Below are 19,099 nucleotides of genomic sequence, written 5' to 3'. Positions count from 1 at the left end.
ATTTTACACATAAGGTTTGCATTTAAAGATAGAATCATAGCAAGTGGTCATTTGGTCCATAAATTCTATTTGCCAAGCCCCTCACTAGCATTATCATCACTAATACACACCTTAATGTTATTCCGTACAGACCATCAGCCACATGACATGTAGTAAGTCAGCAAGTCACATTTTCTATTTCAAGCCTGCAGTGATAACAGTGTCCGCAGGTGTCCTCGCAGCACATCTCTCTTCCCCAGAAAACTTATTTAAACTAAAACATCCGCTAAATGACATTATCTCTATGACCCCATTTTAGGGCGGACAAGCCTTAAATGCATTGTGGATTATTCAATCATTCGTTAACTTGAAAAAGATGAATGTTTCCAAGTAAATATAGCTTTGAAATGCACGCTATGAAGGTCCGATAGCTTTTGGCATGTATGGTACTAGTATTCTACATATTTGTTGATAACTTATCAATGGCATCATCTTGACAAGCACTACTTCCTTATTAGACTAGGCATTTTGATCCTTAGATCAGACAAATTTTCCGCCTCCTGCAAGTTAATGACGTGATTGTTCCTGGAAGTTGTGCACCAAATCTTTACTAACTGACTTAGGCTATGCATTATGGATGACATAATGTAATTGGAACACATTACTTGGATCTTCCAGCCGAACTAATGTGTTCAGCTTTCCCCGAGGGCCGCAGAAGGCTTTCATTTAGGGCCTGGGTCTGTGGGTGTGTGTGGACTGATACACACTGAATCGGGCTGTGAACAGGCAGATGAGACGCTTGCATGCCTTTCCTGTACGTCTTGTCGAAACCCCAAGACTATTCTGCTCCTGTGGTATCTCGATGATGACGCGACTAGACTGAAGCTGGCCGCGACTCACAGCCCTTTCTACAGAGCTGCTACACTTGGTGTGACCAACATGTTTACCAACGCAAACGCCTGCTTTCTTTCTACATTCCTGATGTTCACCATGTTTTCACAAGGTACGTACCATCGTCTTTCGATTAGACTTAAACAGCAAAATTGCGAATTTCGTCGATCACGGTTAGACATCCAGGTAATAATGTACGCCATGTAACAGTTACTCAAGCAACCGGATAGATTTTGTAAACGCAGGCATGGAGCATCCACTATCTTTCCTTCAGTGTCACAAGATCTGTGGTTCAGCAAGTTCTAAACCCCAAACTACAAATTGATACGCAAATGAGGTTAAGACAAATTGTAGAAGTAGGAATTACCTTTTAAAGCCTACGTTAAGTACAGCCGGCGTGTTTCCGCTGCATTGATCCGATACGCTATCTGCACGAGTGACAATGTTAAGATCTTCAACTCAATGACAAGAAATTGCTCAGCAGTATCACAAAATCTCATCATGGAATGCAGGAGTGCTTTACGAACAAGTCTCTCAACCATTTTAGACGATCGCCATTTAGACTCTGTTAGATATAAGAGACAGACAATATTATTTGCGTTATAAGATTGTTGATATTACAAGCAGATGCTGTGCAATGATATGAGGCATAACGCACCTCGATTCGGCTCATGGACATTTTTTTCAATATAATTAAACTATTGATGTAATCAAATGAATTTGGTATAATTGTTATGTTATGTGTGGTAATTTGCTAAAATACTACAAATATGACGTTATTACTGGGGTTATATATTAACCTAAAGTGATCAGGTCTTAAAATAACCAATGGGCCATGACAGGCGTACATCTGTTTCCCTTGTGACACATTGCCCACTGAAGTCCCCGTTCTCCCAGCTTAAGTGACTGTGTGAACAGAGATGGCTAGCGGATCAATTGCCACATGACACCACTTACTTACTTGCTACGCAGAACAAGTAACCGGAATTGATCGTGACCATAATACATTGGCTACAGCCTATCTAAATGTATTATCTAAATGGAATTAGCACTTACCATTGGATAAGACAAACTACGCTGATTGGCATTGAGTTTCATGTTTCATTCCATGAACGACTTGATTAATTATATGATAAGAGCTTTGGATACATAGGATACTTTATTGATTCAATTAGCTAAATACATAAGTTGATAAACAATTGATAAGCTAAATAGATGATAACTCAATGTTACATGGCATGTTTTGTTTGTGTAACAGCTGGCGCATATAGTATATTTATCATGAATGAAAATGAGGGAAAGTTTTTAGTGTTGATAAAACGGTGTGAATCAGAGCATGTTTTTTTTGGTATGGATATGCCTGTTTTAACATGTAAAAGGTATCGCTCCCGTGATGCATGCCCGAACTAGGAGATGGTTATCATTTACCGTGACATTTACATCAAAGGGTTTCTCCATCTACAGAGACTTCTATCAGAAACTTCCGCTCTGCTGGTAGGCGTCTCGACTGTAAGTGGAGTCAGGTCGTTTTGTCAATGACACAATTAGTATTCCTACAGAGTCTGAAGACGTTCACGTCTTTGAGGGAGTCTTAGGAGAGATGCTTTAGTTTTCAGCCTGAGGAGCGGAGGTCTGCTTTACAAGTCCGTATAACAACTCTTGCAGTACATATAACTTGAACAGAAGAGCAAAGAAAGGCATACATCATTCATGTTAACAATCAGATATAGTTTGATTCTTCAAACGTCTTCAATTCATGTTAGCACCGAGGCGATTTAATGAGACTTTACGTGAAAAAAAATCATATGTCAAAATGTATGAGAAGAAGTGATCATGTTTTATGATCGAATCAATAGTATCCACATCGGTGACCTCGGTGCCGGGATTTTTCTCTGACTTTATTTCCCAGATGAGGCTGGTTGGTTGTACACGTTAGCGGAGCTACAATCCTTATCCACTAATCTGAGTCCGGGGGAAATATGTTGTGGCAAACATAATCAGATCCTTACAGACTCCTGTTATAATCATGTAGTTGTGATGCAATATTTTAGCTGGTGAAGATAGAAATCTTGCCGAGTCTGCAAAATTAGGAAGGGGAATGGTGGCACTGGCTTGTAATTGATAATTGTACCGTATTTAGGGGATATCAAAACTACAGCGGTCGCTAAAAACTTCAAATGAACAAATACGAATAAATAAGCGCCTGGCAGTTTAACGCCAGTAATGATAAAACGTTAACGTTTATATATATGCGGTCTCCAGACCAAAGCAAACTCATACTGTCGGCCTTAGCCGTTTCCTCCATAGGACAAGGCATACACGAACAAAAAATATAATAAGAAATTAGCAAATACAGAGTCTTATAAACTATCCAAAGCCGCAGTTCATATTAGCAAACGTTCTACCAAACATACTGAAAACACAATGCTCATCTAAAAGGCCCAACATCTACGGATACAGTAAAGACCCTCAGCCATATGCCTGCCTGCATAATCTCTACCATCTTTAGCTACCGAACCTCTTGGTGTTTGGTCCACTACAGGGACCGTGACATACTCTCCTGGGGCGATTGCAGCTTAGATAGAAAAGCACTATCAATCATCTATATGAAATGTTTGACATCTGGCAGTTTTTCGGTATTCGAAAGTAGTCATCATATCTATAAATAAAGTTGCTATCCAAAATGGAATCTTGTAGGCACACGCTTCTGATAGCAAATTTATTGAACTAGAAATGTAACATTGCAAGCAAATGAATGATAGTGCTTCATATGGTCTAGCCTAGCAACTGTGACCAGCCCCTCCTGCCTCTTGCTACATTGTGTAATCCATCACCACATGGCGCCTCTTATACCAGTAACGAAGTAACCATGGTGACAGCCGTCTGGTACAGGTCATTGACCTTATTTGACGAAGACGAAGAAAACCCCGGCAAGAATAATATATTTCCCTTCAGTGAAGGTACAATTCAAACATATTGACAAGTATTCATATATGTCAACTCATATATGTCTTGTCAATAAAGCTTGTCATGTATTATATCTCAAGACTTCAGGGTAAATTGTACAATCACTACAAAGGTCTATCTTAACCACGGACAGCTTTTACATGTATCAGATTCATCAAAGCTGGTATGAATGATGTTTTGCCTTCGAAGACAACATAACTTATATGTTTTCGCATTGGACTCTTGGTTGCCAGTTACAGCTCAGTGAAGTTGTCGTTGCCCGCACGTAAGCACGTTAGCCTTGACCTAGATACATACAAATCGTTGTGCAGCCGACTGAAGGATTATAGAAAAATACGTGGTGATTCATCATTGCAGTTTGCGCCCCGTGAAGGGTAAATGTGTTTATGAATCCATACAAAAAATAAACCTGTTGGTCCATACGTGGGAAATAAATCATATCATATCTCATATGTTTACGTAATCGAAATATAATCAACTGACTTATGTATGTATGAACGTATTCTCTTGCTGACACATGCACCAGACAAAGTGGAGCAATAAGGATTTTTACTACTTTTGTTCATGTCTTCTCCAGCTTTCCAGCTCTCCATGTTGTATAAATGTAATGATTAATATATTCATGAAGCAAATAGTATCAGAACATTAGTGACCATATCCATTCGTAAGCACATATTTGACGTGTCATCTGAATGCTAACTGCCAGATATATGCGTTCTTGTTAAAGAAACCCGTAAGTTTCAAAGCATTTTGTTGCAGTCCGTGGTCTCAGCTACGATGCAGTTCCGCTGCCAACCGCTGTCCTACTGGGCGACACAGCTACACTACACTGTAGCTTCCGCGACCTGTCGCCAGAGGACGTTGTTAGGTGGGATGGGCCACCAGGTTTGAGGCCCATAACGTCCGGCAAGAGAGTAGATCCGAAATACCCTCGCCATCAGGTAGAACTCCCATATGTATAATGTATTCTTCGTTTTTGAATTACGACAACATGCCAACAAAGCAATAATAGCCAATTCTAAAACATATTTGTCATATTTCAGACCTCCCTTTTGTCTTAATCCATTGACCTACTTATTTTCTTTTCTTGTCTTGTCTTGTCCAGTTGGTTGGCGACACATTGCGTGGGCAGTATCATCTACAGATACTAAATGTCCAACGGCAGGATGAAGGGGTGTACAGATGCACTGTTTTGGGTTTGGACCCAACAGAAGCCAAACTGACCGTAGTTGGTAAGACATTATATTCGAGAGATGTCAGTTGTATGCATAATCCATATTCTAGAGATTATTAGTTGTATGTATTGTCATGGCGTCCTATATTGTCTTCGATTGTATTTATACTCAAAGATGAAGTTTCTCAACATAAACAATCCGTATAAGCTGTGACTCAGAAATGACCCACTCTTATTTTGTGGCAGATTTGAAACTTCTAGATTCTCTGCATTATGAAATGTATCACTAGTTCCAGTCCCCCGTCCTCCAATGATGACCGGTTTGGAGCTGCCAAGCAGAGTAGGAGAAGAGCTTGTGTTACGATGTGTATCTTCTGGTGGCCACCCTTCGCCAGAGCTGACCTGGTACAACGGTACTCAGGCCTTCAGTGGGCAGCATGTGAGGCAGCAGGAGAGGGTTGGGAGAGTGGAAGCTAAGCTTTCTCTTCATCAACTAACAAAGTGGGACAACGGCCTGAACTTGACCTGTAGAGCCAGTCAGCCATTCCCGGAAATTAGTTCTGTACAAGAGTCTTGGAGTGTTCTGAACGTACACTGTAAGTGTATTGCAGGCTTTTATTTACCGGTGTAATAAGCGTATGTATGTGTGATAAACGTTAAGCATAAGCATATATCTATCTATTTAGCTCTGGACCGCTGACACAAAATGAAAGATTAAACGACCTATCACAACACAAAAGAAGCTAATAGAAACAGAAACAAGTCTAGAGGGATACGAACCACTTTCTGGTATGAAGCTCAGCAACAGCTCAAATTTACTTGCTCCACCACGCAAGAGGATGACGATGATGATCTATCTATTAACATATCTTACGTTTACGTAAGTATCAAGAGATAAGCAAAGTTAAAACAGGGACCTGTTGATTTCTATATTTTCTGCCTTCATTACAGACCCTCCAAGTGTATCTGTACCCAGATCAACTGTACACGTCATAGAAGGCCAACCCGCAAACTTAACCTGCCTTGTCGACAGAAACCCTTCTGCAATCATTAAATGGACGAAGCTTGGACATAACGGTTTTCTCAGGGGCAACATCAGGTAAAAATAAAGTAATCATGTAGTTTTATTGTTGCAATATTTATCAAGACTCAATATAAACTGTATGTCTGTTATATTTCATCTGACCCTAATCTCCCTCATGACCTCAATGAAAAGTGACCTTCAGGTCGATTTGAGCTTCTCGTGGATAAATAAAGGTTCAAACAAACAAGCACACAAGCAAAGAAAGATACACATTTTGTTACAGAGAAAGGCATGTCCGATTGCTTGAGCAACAACTGTTACCTCAAATGACCTAGATGTCTTACTTTCATCGACAGAAGAAGAATGTGTCTTGCCAAAACGACCGTCAGGAGGGCATTTAGTTGATGGTCTGGTTTGATGGCACTGCCAACCTTTTCTGCGAGTAATCAAAGATCACCCTTCTTACCTGTTTTGCCACTTATCGTATATAGATGCGGGTATTTGCCATTTGTAGAACGATACCTTGTGACATAAGGCTTCAGGAATACCATCAAGCCATGCCATCATCATTTGGTTCAAGGTTGAACAGCCTATTGACCAGTTACTGTTTCCCACAGGGAGCAGACTTTCCACATCCCAAGCGTTTCCCGCCAAGACGCAGGGACTTACAAGTGCTCTGCGGAAAATGGCCTTCCTCCCATTGGCACTGGGACCGTCACTTTGGAGGTTATGTGTAAGTATGCTGTATAGCAACGCAAATGGTTCAACTGCAATCGTGAATCTAGAAAATATCCCCACCAAACGACGGTCACATCACTCAGCCCAAGCACTGTACTGTGAAAGGTTATGGTAATAGTTTGTGTCTGGACCTTCCAGATAGCACACGGTGGCAATCGTGTCTTGCAATTGTGTCTTATGTCGTGTCTTGTCATTCATGATGCGTCCCACGGTTGCCTTTAGTTCTTTTTGTGCTTTTATCTATACTTGAAATTACTCTATTCGTCCACCAGGGCCGCTTTTCATATTGGACATTGTATGAATTTTTATATACTTGTTGTGAGCCATGTAAATAAAGTATTGCTACTTACAGTCATACGCCTCAAGCATTACCCCTATATACCTTACGTGGTAATTAAAATTGACGGTAAAATTCACGGTAGCACTGTCACATACTGGAAATAAAGTAATGAAAACACTGACGGTTTAAAATCGCAGTGAAGTGCTTACAGCGTAAACCACAAATAAAACCACGGTGACAATTCTTTCATTGCAAGCAAAATTGCTTTTACCTTTCACATAGATTAATGATGGTTTTCTTCAAAGACCCACCACAGATTGACCCCTCCATGGACGAAAGGATTTCCATTCTCCAAGGTGATGAAGACTTTTCCTTGGAGTGTGTCGTGGATGGAAATCCGAAACCTCAAGTCAGGTGGCGGCGGAAGGATACAAAGTTGTACTGGGAAAACCCGCTGCGGTTCCACCGGGTGCGCTACGACGTGGAGGGGACGTATCAGTGTGTCGCCACAAGCAATGGGTTCACGCAGAGGGCAAAAGACGTTTTCATTGACGTAGTAGGTCAGTTCGTTTCACCTTCTCCGAAATTCCTATCCTACCACCCTTAGTTTTAAAGTGTACAGTACATATAGATGTGAACGATTACAGATAGACAGCCAGGGAATAAGATACGTAGGTTAATGATCACTCATCGAAAAGCAATTTAATCGATTTCTGAAACGATCAGCTGTTTCAGGTCTACAGCATCCACTACCTTTTGTCAACGACACTGAGTAAGATTTATAGTCCAAAAGTTATTTACCACTATGATAACTTCATTTAATTTAATCTATTTTATTAGGAAATGTGACAAGAACATTATGAATGGCTATGTAAAAGGAGTGAATACATATTTCAGTTTGGTATGCTTTTAGTAAATGCCAACTTACATGGTTTATCACATTGCTCATGTGGTTTGTAGGATACTATCCTGTTTTATTGATACCATATCATATCAAACAGCTACTTGTGAAATCTACTGATGATAGAATTTGAAGTCACTTTGTGTCAGATAACCTGTGTACCTGGTCTACTGCATGTAAGTGTGCCTCCTGTCAGGATTTAAGGGCTCGGTAGTCTGATCGATTATGTCGTTTTTTTTAAAATCAATCTTAGTCTGCTGTATCTATTGTATTTTTATGTCGGGGCGAGGGCCAGCAAAGGTGTCACCACCTGTTTCCTCGCCCCTACCACTTGTGTGGTGAATTTTAATAAACAAACAAACAAATATCCAGGAAAGCCGACGCTAGAAGGAGAGGGAGACACCGCCTCTGTGTCCGTGCTGGCTGGAGAAATCGTTCGGCTAGGCTGCACCATCCAGGCTGACCCCCTCCCACATGACGTCACATGGACGTGGAGAAATAGTCACGGTCAGGAGGAAAGGTTGACTGCTGGCTCCAGTCGCATCGTTACAATGAGAAGAAACCAGCAGATTGCGTCATCCCTGACCATACCGGATGTAGCTGTGAAGGACGGCGGAAATTACGTCTGCAGGGCGACTAACATGTTTGGGTCCGTCAAGAGAAACATCCATCTGCAGATATCAGGTAAAATACTTTGATACTTTATCGAGTCTATTAGCTAGCAGACATAAATCTGCAAGTAATCTTCTTAGACATGAAACATAGGCATTTAAAGTAAGACCAACCACTATCGGGGGAAAGCATAGTACTAAGCTCTTAGCTTGATAGGTAGATAGACATATCATTTCTTGAACATTGCAAAGTTATTGTCGTTACATTCTTTTGCTTGTGACACAATAATATAAGAATCATCTAGTAAGATGTAGAAATAGTGATCTAAAATGGCATATAGTCTCATGACAGTTTAGAGTAAACTCAAAGCAATGTAAAAGCTGACCAATGCAGCTGTAGGGATCAGGATGGTACGTTTTTTTACCAAATTCGCCTAGCCAACTTGGGCCAATACCCTAGTCAACTCTGGCAAATATTCTGGTGAACTTAGCCATACATCCTGGTCAAATCACCCATGTCCAGTATCAGGGTGAAATGCACGAAGTTGTCCTAAGTTAAGTTAGATGTCTGAATTTGTACAAAGTTGTCCAAAGTTGTACGAACTTGTCCGCAGTTATGACGTCATCTAAACTTTGGACAGTCAGCCGGGTGGTGTACGAAGTTGTCCGAAGTTGTCCGAAGTTATGACATCACGCTAACCATGACGTCATCCTAACTTTGGACAGTCAGCCGGGGGGTGTACGAAGTTGTCCGAAGTTGTCCAAAGTTATGACGTCACGTAACTTTGCACAACTTAGGACAACTTCGCACACTTGTTGACCTACCCTGCCCACTGTCCAAAGTTAGATGACGTCACGTAACTTTGCACAACTTAGGACAACTTCGCACACTTCTTGACCTACCCTGCCCACTGTCCAAAGTTAGATGACGTCACGTAACTTTGCACAACTTAGGACAACTTCGCACACTTCTTGACCTACCCTGCCCACTGTCCAAATTTAGATGACGTCACGTAACTTTGCACAACTTAGGACAACTTCGCACACTTCTTGACCTACCCTGCCCACTGTCCAAAGTTAGATGACGTCACGTAACTTTGCACAACTTAGGACAACTTCGTACACTTCTTGACCTACCCTGCCCACTGTCCGAAGTTAGATGACGTCACGTAACTTTGCACAACTTAGGACAACTTAGTTAGATTACGTCATCCAATAAATGTTTTGACGTCATCTGTGACTCCCGATATAGCCTCCAAGCCAGTGGGAAACGGTTGTAACTTAGTACAACTTCGTACCGGTGCAATGGCCTAGTGGGTAGAGTGTTCGCCTTGCATTCGGTAGGTCGTGAGTTCGATCCCCGGCCGAGTCATACCAAAGACTTTAAAAATGGTACATGCTTCTTTCTCTGCTTAGCACTCAGCATTCGGGAAAGAGTATGGAAGTTGAACACACACCACTACCAGTGGACTAGCCCCCTGCTGTAGTGATTGCGTTGTGTGGCCCAAGGGCTACTGAAACGGAGATGGGCGCCGCCCTATGCGCCATCAGGCGCGGGAAGGAACTTTGACTTGACTGACAACTTCGTACAACTTCGTACACCCTAACTTCGTGCACTTCACCCTGATACTGGACATAGCTCGGTCAAATGAGCCCAGTATCCTGATCAACTCGTCCCAACACCCTGGTCAACTTTTCCTAACACCCTGGTCAACTCGGTCCAACATCCCTGTCAACTCCCTTGGTACATCTAGCCCAAGACTCTGCCTAACGCCATGGTCAGCTCAGCCCAGCACTCTGGTCAATTCGGTCAAACATCCTGGTCAACTCATCCCAACACCCTAGTCAACTCATCCCACCCTAGTCAACTCATCCCAACACCCTAGTCAACTCGTCCACAAAACCCTGGTCAACTCGGTTCAACCTTCTTTTCAACTCGTCCCAACACCCTGGTCAAATCGGCCCAACACCCTGGTCAACTCGGCTAAACACTCTTGGTAAACTTGGCCCAGGACTCTGCCTAACACCATGGTCAATTCCATCCAACAACTCCATCCTGTTCAAGTCTGCTCAATAATCTTGTCAAGTCGGCCTTGGCCTTGGTAATGACTCCTTCACCAGTCTTATGTTTTCTTCTACAGACTCTTTCCCTGACATTATCGTCATCACTTCCATCGCCGCCGGAGCGACCTTACTGCTGACGGTAGCAGCGGTTGTGATCCTCGTCGCCAAGAGAAAGGGCTGGATATGCAAGTCTCACCAAGATGGTATGTCACTCGCAGCGGCATAGTAACACTAGCTGGTATGGTCGTGATGCTGCATTTTTTATGACCGATGCAAAAAAAAAATCAGTTTACCAGAAGCAAAGAAAGAAAGAAAGACAATTATCGCATAACGCATTACCCAACAATTTTTGAATTTTGGTCAATCGTCTGACCCATCTCAAGTTAAAATGGCCCACAGTCAGCAACGTACTCGTTAGTCGGTATCGGCCCAAATCTCTATTGGGGGATGGCTGATACTGATGAGCTGTGTTTGTGTTTTATATTCCTTAAGCAACAGGAGATAATCGTGGGTATCTACACTTAGGGTCTTGGTTATTTATGTTGAATATCAACGTACGTACTAATCTCTTTGGTGTCTCAGCGTCCCGCCCGATGCCTCCCGTGCCGAAGTACGTGTACCAGACCGGCACCATTGACTCCGGTGTGGAGGACCTACAGGAGCTACAGGAGATGTACGGGACTCTCAAACCGCGCCCTCCCCCACGGGGGGAGAACAAATGGGAGTTGGTTGGACTGTCCTACACAGGTAAAGTAATCGTATAGAGGCCGTAATCGACATAGTAAAACACTTTCCCGTACACACTGTAAAGCGCTTACCAGCAAGCTATCGATCAGTTCTCAAGTTGAAATAACCCGAAGCCTATGCCACGTGAGGTGAAGGGAAATGACGTCAGCAAACGGGTCAAAGGTGTTCGTCAGTTGAGTTTACTTGGTATATTTCGCCTTTATGCTTCACCTTTTACCATACGGTTAAAGCAGCTGAGTTGAGTTGACTGGCTACGTACCACTTCAATGGTTGCAGGATTTGACTTTTCATGATCAAAATCGTCTGTTTTTTGTCACACCTTTCCTTTCACAAACACATAGTTTATTCTTATATCAAATATATATCATCAAAAACCTCTCGGGCACGTAAGTATTAATAACGTGTTTAGGTATGTCGATACAGCATAGCCTAGGTTATTAAGCCCTTGAGGATTTAAAATTGGAAGTGAACATCGATCGCCTAATCACACTAAAGCCCCGTTTTAAACAAAAGCTCGAGGGAAGAGTATTATACTGATACCTTATCACAGTGATTATAGAACTATGGACGTGAAATCATTGCTAATTATATACGTAAGATAACAGTTACCGGAGAAACTGGATAGAAGTTGGAAACGGTCAGACGTTTTAGACGGATGCTGACTGAAACGTCTAAACGTTTCCAAATTCTACCCCGTTGATTGTTAGTTAGTGTTAACACGCGTAAAGATCATTACCAACTTTTAAAGAACGTCTCAGTACCAGATGCGTACATCGATCGACTTACCAAAGCCCTGGATATTCATCTCCAAATAATAGCTCGAGGGAAGAGTAATTTCTGAGCACAACGTCGATGGGTTTTTGACGAACACTCATCGCTATTCATTTCTGTTTTCAGAGACAGTGTATTTCCCTCTTGTACAGACGTATTGCCAATACGACTGCATGATTTATGTACGTTATTTGTAGTCACAACATAGCTCTGGACTTATATGATACAGTGTTGACCTTTTCTTCACAACGCGAACATGCAGGGTTAGTTCATTCCACGTCCCTTCCGCCGTATTCAGCGGTGGAGCAACGTAATCAACCTGGCGATGCTATCCTGGGCATCACATCCAACAGCAGCATTGAGCGGGTAGGTATGCTATTCTTAAGGTAAAGGTAATACTAGTCCCATAGCCCTTTTTGAGGCCGTGGGCAGTGTAGTCCCTACCAGACGTACTACGCTGGCCACAGAGAGAATAGTTTGTCAGGGAAAATTTGGTATGCTTTCAAAAAGGGGCAGGTAAAGATTCCCATAGCCCCTTTTGAGTGTAGTCTCTATCGGACGTACTACGCTGGCTATATAGGGATAATAGTTTGACAGGGGAGTTTTGGTCACCGTAGGGTTTTCATTGGCTGACGTAGTTTAAGGTGCATTGTTAATTTCAGCGTAAACTGACTCTCCTGGCCAAGGACTCATTTTGCCAAATACTACGATCCGTACCCAATAAGAGTGCCTGGTGGAGGCTAGGAGCAGTGGGTGGTTATCTGTGTCTCCTGCGCGGTATTGGGAGGTGGAGTCCATCTACTGCCTTCCACCTCCTCAATTGAAGTCAGGCAAACATTTTTACAACTAGAGTAGAGAATGCCGTGTTAAGTGCATTCCCCGAGTACTAAACGTCTTGTCAGAACACGGGCATGCTTAAACCTAGCCACTCGACCGCTCGACGTCTACTTTCTTATAACACAAGTCCGCCTTTATTCGCGGGGTAACATATATCCGTCGACATGGTATTCACAGTATGAGTATGAAGTCGACAGACGGCGGTTTTAAACTGAAATATTGTGAAAACATTTCGCATTTGGATCCCCCCGTCGGTCGACTTTCCATAAGTTTATATATATCTAAAAATTTATATTAAAAAAAAACAACGGATATAGGTTATCTCACGGATAAAGGTGAACTGGCGTTACGCTGCAAACAAAAGTTACGCCTGACAGTTGCATGCAGACTGATTTATCCCATCAGCGCCGCCCATATCTAAACGCGTCTCCATTTCAACAGAGCCTGAAAAACATGATGACTTAGCGGGGGATTTGGGAGCGAACCAGCGCAGCAAAAAACGCACTGATGACAAACGGAGGCGCCAATTCGGCAATCTTTCACCTGAAAAATAGTTTATTCACAAGCCTGTGCCGCCGGAACAAGCCGCTCATAAAGACTGACTAACCGCAGTCGGAAAACCGATACTCCTCCAGTTATCACTCTTATAATGAGGCGTCTGAGCAGGGCGGGTCAGAAACCTTAGTGTTTATTGATTCCTGTTGGGGTGGGGTGAATTTCGCAGCACTTCATTTAGTACAACTGATCATTATCTCCAGAAACGCCAACAAAGAGACAGAGCTAGCCGTTTGGAAGATGAAGTGCGCGGTTATGCCGCAATCTCCCGTCTGGGATTTCAGGGTACTTTCCACCCGCGGAGGCCGATTCAGTATACATTTGTATTGTCTGTCAAAGAGACCGTGCTACATTCAGTGCTAAATGTGTGTTGCCAGTCAAAGAAACCGTGCTACATTTAGTGCAACATTCTGTGCTTCGTGCTACATTCAGTGCTACATTTGTGTTGCCTGTCAAAGAGACCGTGCTACATTCAGTGCTACATTTGTGTTGCTTGTCAAAGAGACCGTGCTACATTCAGTGCTACATTCGTATTGCCTGTCAAAGAGACCGTGCTATATTCAGTGTTAAATTTGTGTTGCCTGTCAGAGAAACTGTGCTACATTCAGTGCTACATTTGTGTTGCCTGTCAAAGAAACTGCTACATTGAGTGCTACATTCTGTGCTCCGTGCTACATTCCTTGTACATTTGTATTGCCAGTCAAAGAAACCCTGCTACTTGTACTTTCAGTGTTTTGCCTGTCATGTCAAAGACACTTGCTGATCACTTGCTCAAAATTGGAAAATTTAGTGCACATTTGTATTGCCTCTCAAAGGAAGCGTGCTACATTCAGTGTACATTCGTATTTGCCAGTGAAATAAACCATGCTACATACGTCAACAGTGGGAAGACTCAACCTAACTTTGAGCACCTTGCGCTTGTAAAGAGAGATTTTAACAGATTTGAAAATGATTTGCAACCTCCATTCCACTTGAGATTTCATGGTACTTTTGTATTGCTTGTCGAAGAAACCGTGCCACATGCGTCAACAGTGGGAGGACTCATCCTTGCCGAGTCTCTTGCGCTTATAGAGAGGCCTTCTAACAAATTTGTAACTAAAGGTTTTCGCCAGGCCTTTTGACTGCGATAAGACCTCGTTTCTCAATTGGATTTACGTAACCCCATAATTCATAACGTGCAAAATGAATGACTGAAATGATAGCAAAATACGCACAGCGTAAAATGATTCCTTTTTATTTGTGCCATTCGTTGGGCAATCTATAAACTTTTACGCCGCAGCGCGGTTACAAAACTAATGGCATCGGGATATAAGCTGAAGCCATAAAAGGTGCCGAGTCAACCAAGATGTTATTTTCACAAACTGCGCATTATAGCATCTGAAGCTCTCATTGCAATGTACGTTTCTATCGTCAACCTTTTTTTACATAAAGTTTTACCTGAATTGAGAGACTTTGAGACTTTATCTGAAAATCCATTAGTGACGTGTCCTAGGACACACCACTAAATCTTCCTGGACTTCATGACAAAACAAAGATGACATACAAAATATTCACATACATGTCAATCAAAAAATGGTTGTGCCATTAATATATACACATGTATACACTGATTGTATACGTACATTTTGTCCATCCGAGCTAAAGTAAAGATTGTTCCTATCAAAGACCAAATGTTTACATCTTGTTACGAGTGTCGCAGCCTAGGATTTACGTTTCGCTTCTTCTTAATTCTTAAAATGCAGGATTGAGCTGGCTTAGCTAAACCATTCCACTTAAGGGGAAGTTCCACACTGGTTGCTTTGTTCCTAGTACTACATTACGAAACAAGCTTCCATTGGTCATTACCTTAATGGTTTTAGTGTATGTAACCGTCTGACCTCATGACTTTAGGCTTCATGTATGTATTTGTCTGATCCGTTATTAGTGTTTGTTATTGTATCTGTCTATCTACTTGTATATACTGTATGTGTTTTTATGAGCCACTGAAGATTAGCTCAATGAGCTAAAGGGTATCACAATCAACTCAATGGGATTGTGGGATAGAATCTAAACGTTTTCAAATCAAAAGTAAACAAATATCTGTCGACACAATCAAGCACAGTAGCCCAAACGTTACTCTGAGTGGCTCATTGAGTCTTGTTTTGTGGTGAACCCAATATATATATATATATATATATATATATATATATATATATATATATATATATATCAAAGAGTCGGTTTGTCAAAATTTATAAGGAGTATAATATTTTTGGTGCTACCATCGTGTGTACATGTCTAAAGTGGGGAATACAGAAAAGCTAGAGATAAAGGCAAAAAACTGTACACTTCTTTAGTGCGTGGACCAAAATTGATTTTCATTCACCCCCTCCCCAGTAAAAGCAGAAGTTGTTCTACTGAGGGTCCCCTTACGTTATCCCATCAAACTCGTCATGGAGGAAAATTGAGTGAGCCTCTGAGCCAACTATTGCTTTCATGCCGCGTAAACTGCTCGTTCCGGCAGCAACGAGGAGCGGAGATGAACGGGGAGATAAGAACGGGTAAAACCGGCCTTGTCTGAGAGCAATCAAAGATCAACCCGTCTTACCATCTGGAATCCCATGTCGACTGTGTTAAACCCGCCTCCAGGCACATCGTTTGCAATAAACGTGTCGCGAGAGACTTATTGGCTTCAAGGGACTAAGGCCCCTAACGACTAGACGGTAATCCCGCTGGGGCTTAAAAATGTAGATTTGTGACCCATGATTTAATAATCAAAAATGCAACACAACATACAAACATTAAGCCATTAATTTTCCATCTATGAAACTCGTTCAGCGCTTTGTCAAATCGCACGGTCGCAAGCTGGTCGCAGTGAGGTTCCCATTCGACTTGATGGCAATTGCGATGCGACCTCGCTGCGACTTTAAGTAGATCTGTTAGTCTTGATTTCAAAGTTGAAATATCATTCAGAATATAAAAAAAGCATAACCAAAAAAGCCAGCAAGTATGCAAAGTGTAATAAGATTAGTTTTTTTTATCCATAAAATCCGTTGAGCTCTCTGTCAGATCGCACGGTCGCAGTGTGATCGCAGTGAAGTCGCCGCGCGAGTTTAACGGGTCGTTCAATTTGATTTTGCAGGTTGCCCCCTTGGGTTCCCCGGTATCCAATGACATGGGTTGATGGACAGCCTTCCCGGACGATACAGCTGTGGCTGTCTGGTTTCCAATGACGACGCTTGAGTGACATCGCCCGTGAACGTCGCAGCTGTGGGGGCAGGCCGGCGCTGCATATTGACCTGTTGATGACCTCTATAATCTTACTTCGATTTTTGTTCTATGTGTACATGTCAGGTCTAGTAAGCGGGACATAGCGCTGCAGTAAGGTCGTACTGTTGGAGACTCTCGCAAGATTCACCTTCATGTGTTTAGCTTTGAACTTCCGATTTAATCTGATGTGTCTTAAATAGCATCAGTGATAATGGCAATGTGTACATGCCAGGTCCAGCAGGCGGGACATAGAACTGCAGTAAGGTCGGACTGGTGGAGACTCTCGCAAGATTCACCATCATAACTGCTTCTTTGTACAGCTTTGAACTTCCGATGTAATTCAATGTGTTTTAAATAGCAGCAATAATGTGAATGGTTTCAGATGTGTTGGTAAGCTTCTTTAATAAATAGTGAAGGGAAGAACTACTTGGTGGCACTGCTCGTCAGCTGTGTGTACCAACTAAACCTATAATCATTGATATTTCTTTATATATAAATAGAAAAAAAAGTGAAATGGAATAGGTAACGCATGTAGATCCATCCACATGTATGATTGTTCTAGTTGTCTAGGTTTCCACTGACCATGCCACTGCATAAAGGCACAGCACTTCATAATGCACGGTCTTCCTGTTGTAGCGTAAGTCAATTGAAAACGTTCGATACCAATATCTCAGGCCTTCCATCATTATAAACGAGTACGGTCTGTAGATTATACGTTAAAAGGGATACATCATGTTGAATAAACCGCACAAATGCGTTATTGACTGCGTGCAAAATATAGGATTGACGAAACGTGCATGTAATTGTACGTTTGTCAGCTGATAGTTGATCAGCAAAACTTGACCTGGGTGTTTGTGCGAGCGACTGATTCTCTTCAGCACTTGACAGTTCATACAAAGATGTACACACGTACACATATGGCTTGAGTCAGATATATGTAGTCGATGTAGAGATTAAGACTGTTCTGGAGATACATTCACGATAAACACAGCTTAGGGAGCGGTCACATAGGTCGTGCGAACGTGTTACAAGTTTGATACCACAGGCCGTGACAGAAACAACTACCGGCATGGATCCAAAACAACATTCTGTGTACCAAGACTGTTGGGTTTTGCAGGAGACAGACATGCTTGTCATCCAAAACGCCGGAATTTACCGACCATACGACCGCGTCCTTACTCAGCAAGTAGATACTCATTGTAGATCTTACCAACATTTCGTGTCGATCTTACCATCTGTTCGTTGTCTGTTGGCGTCTAATGTACATATTCAGGAAGTTATTTTCCTGTCAGGTGATCAGTGTGGTGTAAATGCGATAGATGTGGTGTGAGCAGTTGAGCGTGGCAATAGAGCGTCATTGTCACCAGCGTGTAAAATGAACGGCACGGGTAATGTTGTGTCGTGTGATTCTCCAGTCAATGATTCCGTAGTCATGGAGACAGACTAGCGCGGGTTTGTTCGATCAATTGTCGTTTGGCATCCTGAGTAAGGCCATGTTGCTTTAATTGTACGCATGACATCATCTGGGAACCCAAAACTGATGCGAGCTTGTGAATAAAAAAGTTTGACCAAAGTTGCGTTCATTATGATTATATGAAATCTAAGCAGCCAGGAACGTCGAACATACATTGTATGACTGAACACACAGAACAATAGATTCTTCATTATTTTGTTCTTTCTTCTGACGTAAATTACACCTCGGAATATTCTGTGACATAGTATACGTTTTCCGATATTTAATTTGCAATCCATGGTAAATATAGTCTCCCTTAGAGCTGCTTTATACGATTTGCAGTATGATTGAAAACGTTTTGTTTGTTTTTTGTAAACGGCCGAAGATTGATGCTCGCGCGGACGTCATCCACACAATCAACATGGCCTCATGGAGACAGACTAGCATGAGTTTGTTCCTTCAATTGTCGTTTGGCATTCTGTGTGAGCATTCCTATCACATGTAGACGATACAGATAATGGATTGTGAGGAGAGCTGAAGCGCTGAAACAGTGATTATTCACAGCTCAGGTAAATGAAGCAACTTTCCTGCGGTACTTGATAGTTCGTAATGAGGTAGAATGGATCGATCGATGAGTAAACGTAAACGTTGTTACGTCTGTGCGGATTGCCTAGGGAGAAATCCGGGACTAGAAAAGAAATTGTGTTAGTGTTGGTGTCACTGTGCATTTAGGGCTACGTGTAACACCAAGTAACTCACGATAACGATAATGCATTAAATCCATTAAAGCTTGTTCTGCTGAGAAATATTTTGGCAATTTAACCTTTAGCTGGTTGATTGATCAGGTGTATGTACAGG

At 42.1% G+C, this 19,099-nt stretch overlaps 1 protein-coding gene across 1 annotated transcript in view; it reads left to right on the top strand.

Annotated features, from left to right (window-relative positions):
* The window catches only part of LOC118422367 (hemicentin-2-like), a 43,118-nt gene extending 25,535 nt beyond the window's left edge, over positions 1 to 17,583 (top strand). The window contains exons 27-35 of the mRNA XM_035829887.1: positions 4,597 to 4,722; positions 4,943 to 5,069; positions 6,653 to 6,768; positions 7,370 to 7,613; positions 8,327 to 8,638; positions 10,707 to 10,832; positions 11,212 to 11,376; positions 12,410 to 12,513; positions 16,661 to 17,583. Of these exons, the coding sequence (XP_035685780.1) occupies positions 4,597 to 4,722; positions 4,943 to 5,069; positions 6,653 to 6,768; positions 7,370 to 7,613; positions 8,327 to 8,638; positions 10,707 to 10,832; positions 11,212 to 11,376; positions 12,410 to 12,513; positions 16,661 to 16,702 (1,362 nt within the window). The 3' untranslated portion in view covers positions 16,703 to 17,583. The remainder of the gene's footprint in view (positions 1 to 4,596; positions 4,723 to 4,942; positions 5,070 to 6,652; positions 6,769 to 7,369; positions 7,614 to 8,326; positions 8,639 to 10,706; positions 10,833 to 11,211; positions 11,377 to 12,409; positions 12,514 to 16,660) is intronic.
* Positions 17,584 to 19,099: the final 1,516 nt, after the last annotated feature.

This window comes from Branchiostoma floridae, chromosome 9 (assembly GCF_000003815.2).
Source record: "Branchiostoma floridae strain S238N-H82 chromosome 9, Bfl_VNyyK, whole genome shotgun sequence".
Taxonomy (NCBI): domain Eukaryota; kingdom Metazoa; phylum Chordata; class Leptocardii; order Amphioxiformes; family Branchiostomatidae; genus Branchiostoma; species Branchiostoma floridae.
Note: the sequence above shows the minus strand (reverse complement) of the source record. Positions and strands in the feature narration are given on the sequence as shown.